The sequence below is a fragment of the Dendropsophus ebraccatus genome, chromosome 13 (assembly GCF_027789765.1).
Source record: "Dendropsophus ebraccatus isolate aDenEbr1 chromosome 13, aDenEbr1.pat, whole genome shotgun sequence".
NCBI classification, from domain to species: Eukaryota; Metazoa; Chordata; class Amphibia; order Anura; family Hylidae; genus Dendropsophus; species Dendropsophus ebraccatus.
In genome coordinates, this window is record NC_091466.1 from 8,594,977 (window position 1) to 8,607,505 (window position 12,529).

General features: G+C 44.9%; 1 protein-coding gene across 1 annotated transcript; it reads left to right on the forward strand.

Annotated features, from left to right (window-relative positions):
* Positions 1 to 1,479: 1,479 nt before the first annotated feature.
* LOC138771448 (NACHT, LRR and PYD domains-containing protein 12-like) lies at positions 1,480 to 12,241 on the forward strand. Its single transcript, XM_069951150.1, has 10 exons — positions 1,480 to 1,630; positions 2,352 to 2,441; positions 3,047 to 3,207; positions 3,395 to 3,572; positions 4,955 to 5,017; positions 5,488 to 7,189; positions 8,745 to 8,831; positions 8,916 to 9,086; positions 10,353 to 10,517; positions 11,497 to 12,241. Exons 2-10 carry the CDS (start codon positions 2,408 to 2,410, stop codon positions 11,582 to 11,584), a joined length of 2,649 nt encoding a protein of 882 aa, XP_069807251.1. The 5' UTR covers positions 1,480 to 1,630; positions 2,352 to 2,407; the 3' UTR covers positions 11,585 to 12,241.
* The last annotated feature ends 288 nt before the right edge of the window (positions 12,242 to 12,529 follow it).

A 12,529-nucleotide genomic window follows, 5' to 3' on the forward strand; every position in this document is an offset into this window, starting at 1 on the left:
GTACATTCCACAAAAGATTGGGCTCCCGATTGGGACATTCCCGGGAGAATTAGAGTCCTGATTGGTACATTCCAGAAAGGATTAGGGTACTATTACACGGAACGATAATCGTCCAAATCGGCCCTATCTGGCCGATTATCGTTCTGTGTAATAAAGACAACGATCAGCCGATGATATAGGTTCTGACCTATAATCGTCGGTGCCGACCGCTCACCGCTACGTGTAATAGCGGTGCTCAGCCGACGCTGACGGTATGCAAAGAGGAATACACACCTATCAAGGTTGAAGGGCTCCTCTTCCTCTGAGCTTCTCACCAGGTCCCGTGCGTTCCAGCTTCACAGCGGCTTGTCTCAGCTGACAGGCCGCTCGGCCAATCACAGACTGGGACCGCCGCAGCCAGTGATTGGCTAAGTGGCCTGTCAGCTGAGACAAGCCGCTGTGAAGCTGGAGCGCGCGGGACCCTGGAGAGAAGCACAGAGGAAGAGGAGCTCTGCCACCTGGATAAGTATGTATACAGTTTAAACCAAGGCTACAAGGACATCGGTAACAATGTCCCTGCAGCCCTTGTTAAACGATTATCGGCCTGTGTAATAGGCCCATTAAACACGCGTTGATCTAGCAGATCGGCACTAGAGGTATTATCGGGCCCCCCCCTGTCCTGATTGGGACATTCCTGGGGGATTAGGGTCCTGATCAGGACATTCCTGGGGGGATTAGGGTCCTGATCGGGACATTCCTGGGGGGGGATTAGGGTCCTGATCGGGACATTCCTGTGGGGATTAGGGTCCTGATCGGGACATTCCTGGGGGGGGATTAGGGTCCTGATCAGGACATTCCTGGGGGATTAGGGTCCTGATCAGGACATTCCTGGGGGATTAGGGTCCTGATCAGGACATTCCTGGGGGGGATTAGGGTCCTGATCAGGACATTCCTGGGGGGGATTAGGGTCCTGATCGGGACATTCCTGGGGGGGATTAGGGTCCTGATCAGGACATTCCTGGGGGATTAGGGTCCTGATCAGGACATTCCTGGGGGATTAGGGTCCTGATCAGGACATTCCTGGGGGGATTAGGGTCCTGATCGGAACATTCCTAGGGGGGATTAGGGTCCTGATCGGGACATTCCTGGGGGAGATTAGGGTCCTGATCGGGACATTCCTGGGGGGATTAGGGTCCTGATCAGGACATTCCTGGGGGGGATTAGGGTCCTGATCGGGACATTCCTGGGGGGGATTAGGGTCCTGATCAGGACATTCCTGGGGGGGATTAGGGTCCTGATCGGGACATTCCTGGGGGGGATTAGGGTCCTGATCAGGACATTCCTGGGGGGATTAGGGTCCTGATCAGGACATTCCTGGGGGGATTAGGGTCCTGATCGGGACATTCCTGGGGGAGATTAGGGTCCTGATCGGGACATTCCTGGGGGGGTTGGGCCCCTGATTGGACCCTGTCTTGACTGAATCACGTGGGGAGTGGCCATACTGGTTCAGCTGGTAGTCAAAAGGGCTTGTAATCACATTCCTTGCTCTGTGGAAAATGGTCCCTCAACCTCATGTCAGCGTGAAGAAAGAAACCACTGTAATCTTGAAGTAATGGAATACGGGTGAAAGTTTATTTACAAAGAAAATGTGGTTAGTTCCTTATTTTCAACCAGAAAAATAGAGACAATAAGAATACAGGGCAACTTTGTTGTCCTCTCTGACCTTTCTCAAGCCAAAATCTCACTGCTTGTGGTATCATGCTGGTATAACAGGAGGATTCTGGGAAAGGCCAAGGCATAGAAGGAATAGGGGAATCCCTGTTTGGGACAGTCCTAAGAGGATTGGGGACTGATGCGCCTGGGGAACGGAGTGGAAAATCCACAACAATCCCATCTTTTTTGAAAAATCTGCCGTGTATATGTGAGTAAGGCTGCGTTCACATCTTCTGCCCCAATTTGGGATATATTGCTTGTCGGCAAATTTTCAAAAAGAGATAGACACCTATAACCCGATGTGTTACCAATGGACCCATTGACTTAAATGGTTAGAACAAAGTCTAATAATGAGCACATTCTGGGGTCCAGACAGAGACTGTAATTCATATAAAAATACAGTTTACTGAATACAAACTAGTTGAGCTTTATCCATACTGAAAACTTTACAAAAATTTTCAAAAACATTCATTGATTCTGAAGCAGCACCCTTGTGTTGTCACCTCACATATAGGGACACCACGATTGTCAGTCACTTGTGTTCTTCTAGATTTGGAAATAGAAATTCATTATAGTTTAAGTAAGAAGGACATCAGCTATTGGGTATCATTGTACACTGTGACGCCATTAAAATCGACACATTTATATACTGTATACAGGAATCTTGGATTGAGGTTTGAAGGCCTCCTGAAGAAGGGGAAGGAGAAGTTAAGCCATGGACGCGAGATGTTCACGAGTCATCACCGATGGTCAGTAAAGTCACCCTGGTAATAAAGCTTGATACACAAAGAGAGGGTATGCCAGGGAGGCACAGACTCACCCCTTCTCCCTGGCGTACACCAGCCGTATCCTCCGCTCGCCTAATGAATGGGTGGGTGGGGGAATGGCAAGGCGGAGAGGAGACAATGTTTCAGGTCAGGCTGGTTTCATTAAGTGAATCCGATGGGGAACATGGATGCGTGGCCTAATTTAAGATGGTCTTCATAAATGTCCCCCAATGAGTCTACTGGTCATGAGCTTCAGGGAGTGGTATGCCCATCATTCTGATCACATGAGCACTGTATAGACCCCCTCCCCCACCCACATCACCTACTACATTATGTCAGATAAATAAAGAAAAGTTAAAAAAGGTGAGATGACATCTTCTTCATCAGGTCCTCTTCCTCGGGACCCAATGAAGGTCTTTTCTGACCTTCAAAAAGACCTCTCCGTTCCGGTCACATGATTAATCCAGCCTTGTAAAGGCAAATGAGCAAAATCTCACCGATCAGCCCTCGGATCTATGGCTGCAGTATTACTGGTTTGTATTTTATAAATGATCATCATTGTGGACTCTACATGATTTTCTCCCCAGATGACCTCCAGCAGTTTCGCCTGTATCTGTCTCAGTATGAAATGTGTGACCTGCGGATTCTATACGACTACTTCAGAGGTGACCTGGAGTACCTGGTGGAGATCCTGGACACTCACAACCTCCTGAGCAAGCTGAATGACCGTAAAGTCCCCCTGAAGAGGGTGAGAGCAAAAGGTTGAATACAGTAACGTTTTCCAAGACATTGAATTGACCTGTATCCATCCCTGTATCTTCTTACCTTGCTGCCCTCTCTGCTGGTTACTTGGTTTTAGCTTGGAGTCATTTGGAGTTTGGATGTTCGGGGACTTAGATGTGATTCTGATCATAAGTTTATTGGGCATTTTTCAGGATTATCTTTTAATGGAGAAACGATTTGGAGCCTCTGCTTGTTCTAAACATCTAATAGAAGATATGAAGAACACGGGGCGGGAGGCTGTGCTCGCATTGTGGGAAAGTCTCTACGTCCTACAGAATAAATACCAACATCCCAATCTGACTGCGGTGTTAAATGAACTTACCCAAACAGGTAACATAATGCGATATTTTTGCTGCATGCCTCCTAGCAAGTCATTCCAGCCTTTGGTTCCTGCCCCTTGTGGTTCCAGCCGTGAGTCCTGCTATGTTCCTGCTGCCTTTGATTCCAGACGTAAGTCCTGCTGTGTCCCAGCTTGTCTGGCTATGTGTCTCCAGCTGCACCTCGTCTGCCACTGCTAGCAAGCCAAACCAGGAGTAGCGACCTGGGGGTCGCCTGCTGCAGCAAGTCCATCCCACCTTGCAGTTGGCACTGGTGAAGACCAGCGGCCCCCTAGACTCTGCTCTCTGGTGCAGTTTACGCCATCACTAGTGGTGGTACAGTGGAGCCACGACTCCAGTTGTAACAGCTATTAAATAGAGTGGCCAATGTCTACACTAAGGCCGCCATTACTTCTTTTCTTAGAAGTTCTAAATATACTGGACCTTCCATAATCCTTATGATACATCTCCAGCAGTAGTGGATTTTAATAGGGGCGTTTCGGGCGGCAGCCCGGGGCCCTGAGCTCCTGGGGGGCCCATGATCACCCAAAAAGACTTATACTTTCAGTGGTGTACTGTCTCCTGGCTACACGTCCGCCATGATTTGCAAAAATCACAGTTTTTTTTTTTATGGCAATTTTGTACAAATCAGGACATCCTGACATTATCTGTCCTGTACTATGAACGCCAGGCTAGTGCTGACATAGTTACAGTGGGGTGGGGGGGCCCAGGCTTGGTGAACAGCCCGGGGCCTATGGGAAAGTTAATCCGCCCCTGCTCTCCAGTTTGGTCCAGTTCCTAAGAAGGTAAGCTCACCTTTGCCTTCATTGAGGGGAATTTTTCAAGGCTTGCATGGCAGTTTTCTGGCGTAAGAAAAAGTAAACTCGATTTGCAACTTCTGTGGGCATGGTTGCTTCTGCTCACTATGATCAGGATATACACTTGCCCCCTCCATGTCTCAGAAGGCCTTCCTAGTCGTGGAATTGCTAGGAATGAGGGCTGGGCAGTAGAAGGTTTCAGCTTTCCTCTTCTTCTCGGACAACCCCTTTTTACCATGAGAAAGAAGAGGATGCAGAGCTGGTTCAGCACTGAAGGCCCTTTTACATTGGGTAATTATTGTCCTGAGTAATAGGGCTAGAGATTAGCCGACCATCAAGCAAACAAGTAGGGAAGTATAATTTGTTTGCCATTTTTTACAGCCTCAGCACTTATTATTTTAAAGTGCCAGAATACCCCTTTAGGTCTATAGCCTATTGGTTTACCTCTTATGTTCTGCTTCTCGTTGGGCACCTAACTCTCCGAGTAGTTTAGATTCTAATAATTCTGGACCACTGGGCATTTATGGATTCTGGTTGAGACTGGGATTGTTACCTGTATGTTTCTTTTTTATTGCAGGTGATACATTAGTACCTCTGATCCAACGGGATAAAGAGGGGTATGATTTACGTCATCTAAATGGTAAGGCATATAAGCAATCTGATTCAGAAGGCGCAACTGAAAATCTTTCAAAATGAACTTAAAGTGACATTTATTATGTAGACACAATGATTACCTATCCCAGGTCCTACCGTTGGGACCCCTAGGATCACTAGAACAGGGGCCTCACCTCCCTACTAAGGTGGGATAATAATTTCCTTGACTGAGTGGGTCAGACAGTTCAGTGAATGTTTGCCCCCCCCCCCCCCCCCCACACACACACCTGGCAATCCAAAATTTGATTTCAGACATTTTTTATTTTTTTTAACTTGGACCAATTCAATTAGTATAAACCTCCCCTCTACCCATATGCACATTTCCTAAACTGTTTTTGTTTCTCTTATTTAGTCAGTTTTTTTGTAATATATGATCAGGCTTATTTCAGCTTATCTTGCTTTATCATAATTTGTGGCAAAATTTTATTGGTCAACCATTTTTGGAATTTTTTTTAGAAATCCGTGATCACAAGAAACATCTACAAAAAGTTACTCAAAATTTGGAAGAACAGAGTGCTCCGGGACTTGTGGAACCGATACGATGCTGTAACATTTCTTCTGGCTTCTTGGATCAAATAGTTGTCTCTACTGATCGATACAGAAATTGTTCCCAACATGACATAATAGAAACTGGGGGGAGACATGAGCATTATTTGAGAAAGACATATAGTTCTTTGGAGCGTATCTCTCCTAATAGGTTGTTTCGCTGGTGCCACCGATCTGCTTGCATCCCACATGCGGTCATGATGATTGGCGTACCTGGAGTTGGCAAGACCACGCTAATGCAGAAGTTTGTCTATGACTGGGTGAATGAGAAACATTATCAAAGGTTTTCTTTTGTTTTCTTCTTTAAATTCCGGGAACTAAATAGATACGATAAGGTCAGTTTGGATACAATGATCCTCGAACAATATCCTTATCTATACAGCCAGCTTGATAATATCTTACAGTATCCAGAACAGCTTCTCTTCATCTTTGATGGTCTAGATGAAAGTAGGCACAACATTGATTTTGGATCACACAACGTGTGCACTAACACCAAAGAGCCGGTCAACCTTGGTGTAGTTGTGGTCAGTCTAGTGAGACAAAGTCTTCTCAAAGGGTCTTCAATACTCTTGACCAGTCGACCAACCAAACTGGCCTCTGTTGACATCAGTGTGTTTCAGAGGGTTTTGGAGATCATAGGATTCCTCCCCAAGGAAAGAGAGATGTATTTTAAGCTATTTTTTCAAGACGAAGAGTTGTCAACTAGGGCTTTTGAGTATGTGAGGGGGAACGACACATTGTACACATTCTGTTACATCCCATCATACTGCTGGATTGTTTGTAAGGTCTTGTCCATGTGTTTCAAGGACTCACCAGGAGCTGAAGATCAACAGAAGTCATTTTTACCTAAAACAGTGACGCAACTTTTTGTATCTTACGTGGCCAATATTCTTCGTAATCATTGCGTGAACTCTGAATGTCCCGTAAAGCTCATGAATTCTATCGGTAGGATGGCGCAACATGGAGTAATGAACCACATTCTTACTTTTGACAACAGACATTGTGAATCTTTTGAAGTGGACGTTAAGTCAAACATACTGTCCAGTTTTGTCATAGAAACCTATGAGCGACAGAGTGACACTACAACCTACTCCTTCCTCCATCTCACCATTCAGGAATTTTTCTCAGCTTTATTACATTACGTCAATCATTCTGAGGAGGACTTGCGGTCAGCACTGCTTAGAGCCAGATCATTTCAGGATGGTCGTGGTGAAATGTTCCTCCGATTTCTCTATGGCCTTTCCGATGGTACTACCACATTCCTTCTGAAGAATCACCTAAGTGGTAGAACCCCTGCTTCCAAGCAGGTTATAACATGGTTAAGCCAGGAAATTCAGGCAAAGTGGGGGTCAGACACAGATCCTCATGAGAAGATGAACCTGTTGACATATCTTTTCGAGTCTCGCAATAAACAACTTGTTCAGCAAACGATAGGGTCTAATGCAGAGCTGGACTTTTCAGAATTCCACCTTACCCCTGTGGACTGCACCGTCTTGGCTTTTATCCTTAAATCCTGTGGAGAAACCGATTATCTAAACCTAAACGGATGTTTCATTCAAAGTGAAGGTTTGGGGAGACTATCTGGAATTCTACACACAGTTAAAGAACTCAGGTAAGAAGTCATATGGATTCTACTAATAAAGATTCTAAATCTAGTAAAATTCAAGGTATCTCTTAAGGCTATGTTCACACTACGTACGCTTCCGGCCGTAGTGCGCTCCGTGAATATGCGGCCGGAAACTTACGTAGTTAGCCTACAATACAAAGTATACGATCCCGGCCGCACAGTTCGCACTTCGTACGAATGTACGCCGGGATCGTATACGGCGCCGTAAGAAATGAACCAGACCATTGTTTCCGGCCGGAAGGCTTGTAACTTACGCCGGTAGCGTATCTCGCGAATCCGTACAAAGTGTTGATTTCTTCATTTTTCCACTCTTCTATGCCGATCCAAAAGGTTCTGTGGGGTGTCCGGGGCTAGGCGAAGATTTCCAAGTAAAAGACCTCTGTCAGATCGCTTCGTAGGGGGCTCGGGAAGCGTAAGTAGACTACGGGCGTACGTTCGCATTGTGTACGCATTGCGTACACATTGCGTACGCATCCGCCCGCACATCGAATATTCGCACGGCCGTTGTTTCAGCCGCACATGTACAGCGCCATACGAAATGCGTACGGATTCGTACATAGTGTGAACATAGCCTAAAGATGCATATGGATTTGGGACACCATAGAGCATGTACTTATCTTCAAATCAATGGCTTCCCTGCCCCCTCTGTCTTGTTGACATAGTAGGGAAGCCAAAAGATGGAAACCAATTTACACTATTTATATACCTCCCATTGACTTTATTGGGAATTGCACAAACCACCCGTGAGCTATTCTGTATAAATAATTAATGGAGTTACATATACAACCAAACTTGTGGTCTAATCTGCTTGCACAACTCCCATTTAAGTCAATGTTACATAAAATGCATAACTTGGCTTCAGCTGTTTTTAGCTTCCCAACCAACTTTGGTGGCAATAAGCAGGCCAGAGGGGGCCGAGGATAAGTGTATGTCTCAGAGGTGGGATCCACATCTAGGGGACACTTAGGGCATACCCTATGGTATATCCCTTTGGGTTGTTGCCACTTATTCTATACAGTTGTTTACAACTCAGTAAATCCTGACGAGTAGAATGAGTGGATAAATCTCATTGTTGCATGAAATTTATCAAGGTCATTCTCATTCTGTAATCAGGATCTGTGTGATCGTGATGCCGCCATACAGTCCATATTGGTGGTTCCAGGTTTTCAAAATGGACATACATCAATTATACCAGGTGAAGGATAAGAAATCTTTTTGGGAATGTTCTTGGAACATCCCGAGGACATTATTTCCCAAAAGATATTTCTTGGTTGTAAGACCTTTCCTGAATGAGGGACCTGCTGTCCGACTTTTAGCTTAAAATTTTAGACATGGCCGACTTCTTTCCAGACACTGATGGTTTATGATCGGCTAAAGCGATCGCCAACTGGTAAATTTCACGAGACGGATAATAGTTTGGTTGACATCACATGTTTCAGTTATATCTATCTAATGTGCATGGATAGCTTTACGACATATTGTATATTGCGTGTATACATGTATTAGCAATCGTCGTTGATTTTCTATTGCATTGGTTTAGGCTTTCAAACAACGACCTGAAAGACAGCGACACGCAGTTAATTTACCGTTTCCTAATACACAAGTCCTCCCGGGTACAAATACTGAGGTAGGAACCTTATTTGATGATAGTCTTGAGAAGCCACAACTAGCAACATGGATTATCTAGATAACTTCTATGTTCTTTTCACAGATTGAGGGATAATTCTCTAACATGGACATCATGTTCTCCGCTGGCATGTGCATTAAGTCTGAATAAGAGCCTGATCGAGCTGGATGTGTCCAGAAACCATCTGGCCGGCCCAGATTTCTGTTACTTGATAGAAACTCTGTCCTCTTTGGCCTGCACCATATCACGTTTGTCGTGAGTAGTTGTATTAAGTCTTTAATTTCTATTAGGTTTCTATAAACCTTGATTTCTCTACCTTTTGGGGTCCTTTTACACGGGCTGATTACGGAAGACCGGAACCCTCACTGTCAATAATCGGCCCATGTAAAAGAACCAGTGATCAACTGACGAATGATAAACCACCGATCACATCTTTTGTGCGGGCATTATAATTATTAGTAGTCGCAGGTATATTTTCCCTTCTAAACAGGAATGTGCAGGCGACTCTCATGGAATAAATAGGCCGCATGGACAAGGCAGCCATCATTTGTGTGCTAAAGCCCGCTAAAGGGTTTAGGCTATGTTCCTACTACAAAAAGTTGGTGGCCATCTTTTCAGACAGCCATCAATTTAGCATCAAATAACAGCCGACTATCAGTAATGATGGACATGAATAATGTTTATGAACATTATTTGCGTCCGTCATTACCAATAGATGGCCGTCATTTTTGTGTAGTGAGAACATAGCCTAAATGTGGCTCCCGACCATCACCCAGCCTTGGAGGAGTTGACTGTGGTTGGTGTGCTTGGCCACTGCTCCATTCATTGTCTGCAAGACTTTCCAACTTTAGCTCCCAATCCCCTACAGAATGAAGAGTTCTGGCTAGTGATGCGCGAACATGTTCGTAAATGTTCGTATGTTGGTACGAAAATGACGCTAATTGTTCGTCGATCACGAACAATTTGTTCAATGATCGGAATGGTTATTACAATCATTTTCAAACCTATTCGAACATGCGAACATTTATCTCGCGATGAACGCAAATGCGTTATTTACATAGTTGTGTGCAGCGACCGAAATGTACGCTTCTACTGTACATTCATTATTTGTTTGTGAATGTTCGGCGAACACGAACCAATCACGATAATTTTTTTTTATGTTTGTGTTCGGGATCCGAACCGAACATCGGGATGTTCGCTCATCACTAGTTCTGGCCTGGCATGTGTACTGCCACCTTATTTCCTTGGTGGCCGTTTGACCTCCATTCTTGTGATAGGATCTTAGTGGTTGGACCCTCACCAGCTAGTTATTATCCGCCACCCTGTGAATATGAGGTCAGTATTCCCATATTCTTTTGTCGCTACACCCGCTGCTCTTGGCAAGTTTGAACATCAGTATTCAGTGTGTGGGGTCCTGAAAGAAAATACACCTGGAGCCCTAAGGGGGTAAAGAGTCAATCACTCAACTTGACCTCCTAAACACTTAAACGTTATCTCTTTCTCGTTATCGGTTTCTCTCAGGCTCAGTCAGATAAAGCTGACGGATGAATATGCTCCGGTTCTGATGTCACTTTGTAATAACCCAAACCTCACCTATTTAGATCTGAGCAACAACTTCCTTTCTGATGCCAGCGCTGAATGTATCCAAGATCTTATATTGGGTTCACCAAACCTGAAAGAAATTAGGTAAGTCCAGCTCAGAGAACTCTCTACATCTCCTTTGTAAGAGCCCTAACCCCAGTGCCCTTACCCATAATATGGGCCATCAAACTCTTTCATCGCTAATGGTGCTTCCCTATGAGCAATCCAAGAATATTGGTCAACAGGTCCGTCTATAAAGGCCTATTATAAGGAACGACACGGACGATAATTGTCCTGTGTAATAGAAGGCTACGATCAGCCGACATGATCGTTGCTGTCGTTTGTGAAAGACAAATGACTGTGATAGCCCCATACCAGCAGTTTCATAAGTGTCAACCTGCTGACTGTTTCCCTTTAAAGGGAACCTGTCACCCCCCGTGCCGGGGTGACAGGCTCCCGACCCCCCGTTAGAGACCCCTATACTTACCTCATCCCGCCGGGTCCCGCTTCTGGATTCGGTCGGGTCCCGGAGCCGCTGCAGCCCGGCCCGCGCGCTGACAGATGAGTCCAACGCTCATAGAGAATGACGGAGCGCTGGACTCTCCTGTCATTCTCTATGGGTGTTGGACTCATCTCTCAGCGCGCGCGCCGGGCTGCAGCGGCTGAGATCTCCGGGACCCGACCGAATCCAGAAGCGGGACCCAGCGGGATGAGGTAAGTATAGGGGTCTCTAACGGGGGGTCGGGAACCTGTCACCCCGGTACGGGGGGTGACAGGTTCCCTTTAAGAAATGTAGGGCTTGCTTTGATATTTTCTCAATCTAGATTGGCCCGTTTTTTTTTTGTTTTGTTTTTGCATACATATCAGATGGGGTTTGTTTTTCCACTATGCGGTCAATTATTTTTTATATACTTTTTACAGTCTGTGTATTATACATCAGTAAAACTTCTATAGCTCTTTTATATGTTGTTATACAGTTACCGTATATTTGACATTAAATTCTATATATTATTTACCGAGGACTATCTTCGTCTTGATTGGAATCTTCGTCTTGATCTTAGAATTATTTTTTTTCTTTTTGCAGGATTGAGGTAAATGCTTTTACCAAGGAAAAAGAAGAATTTCTAAATCTACTGAAAGCTCTTAAGCCTGGCTTATCTATAACTACTTAATATATAGAGCAGCAGCAAGAAGAAGGCGTCCAACAATGTGAATGCGGTTACTGAAGGACATTCTTAACGGGGTTCAACTCCATTCAAGTGAACGGGTCAGAATTGCAACACTACATACACAATTGTCAACAGTCATGAGAAAAGGGGGCGTGGACAGATGTAGAGGGGCAGAGTCTGTGGATACCATGATGTGCATTGGTAAAAGTTTCTTCGGCCTACTAATGGAAATGATCCTGTGGGCTCGGCCTCAACCCTAAAAGGAGCATGGAAAACTCCACCAACCTCTATAAGGTCTATCAACTTACTTTTGACCATCCTACAAGAACTGGACCCTAATAGTTATTGTCTCTAAAGTCAAATGCAAATGGAGTTTTGGTGCCTTAGGTCTACTGGGGGATCCTCAGGTATTCTGCTGAGATAGTCAACACTGTTTATGGTAACCAGTATAGACCATCATTGGTGCTACTGCCAGGTCTCAATGAAGAACACAACAGTAAAGAAGACCCCTCCACTTTTTTCAAAAGTGTTAAACTTCTGGGAAATAAATGCAACCAATAAAAAAGGATATAATACCCCAAATAGAGTGAAAGCCATCTCACCTCCATTAAGACAAGTCTGCAGCCAGTGTTCACCATTAGGCATGGGTGCATGCCGAATACAGACCATGGTTCGGAGAGGCAAAAACTTAACACATGATGGTCCCAGCACTCTGAAATTATACAATCCAAAACTTTATTTCATATCACTATGAGAGTTAAAATACACGTCAGGAGAGAGAAGGACTGACACGTTTCACATCATTAAGCGCACCTGCGTGAAACGTGTCGGTCCATCTTTCACCTAGCATCTTGATATAGAATTGAGTTTTGGATATATAATTTTGGAGCGTTGGGGCCATCACTTGTTGCACCAACCTGCAAATCAGGTGGAACCTCACTTTCACTA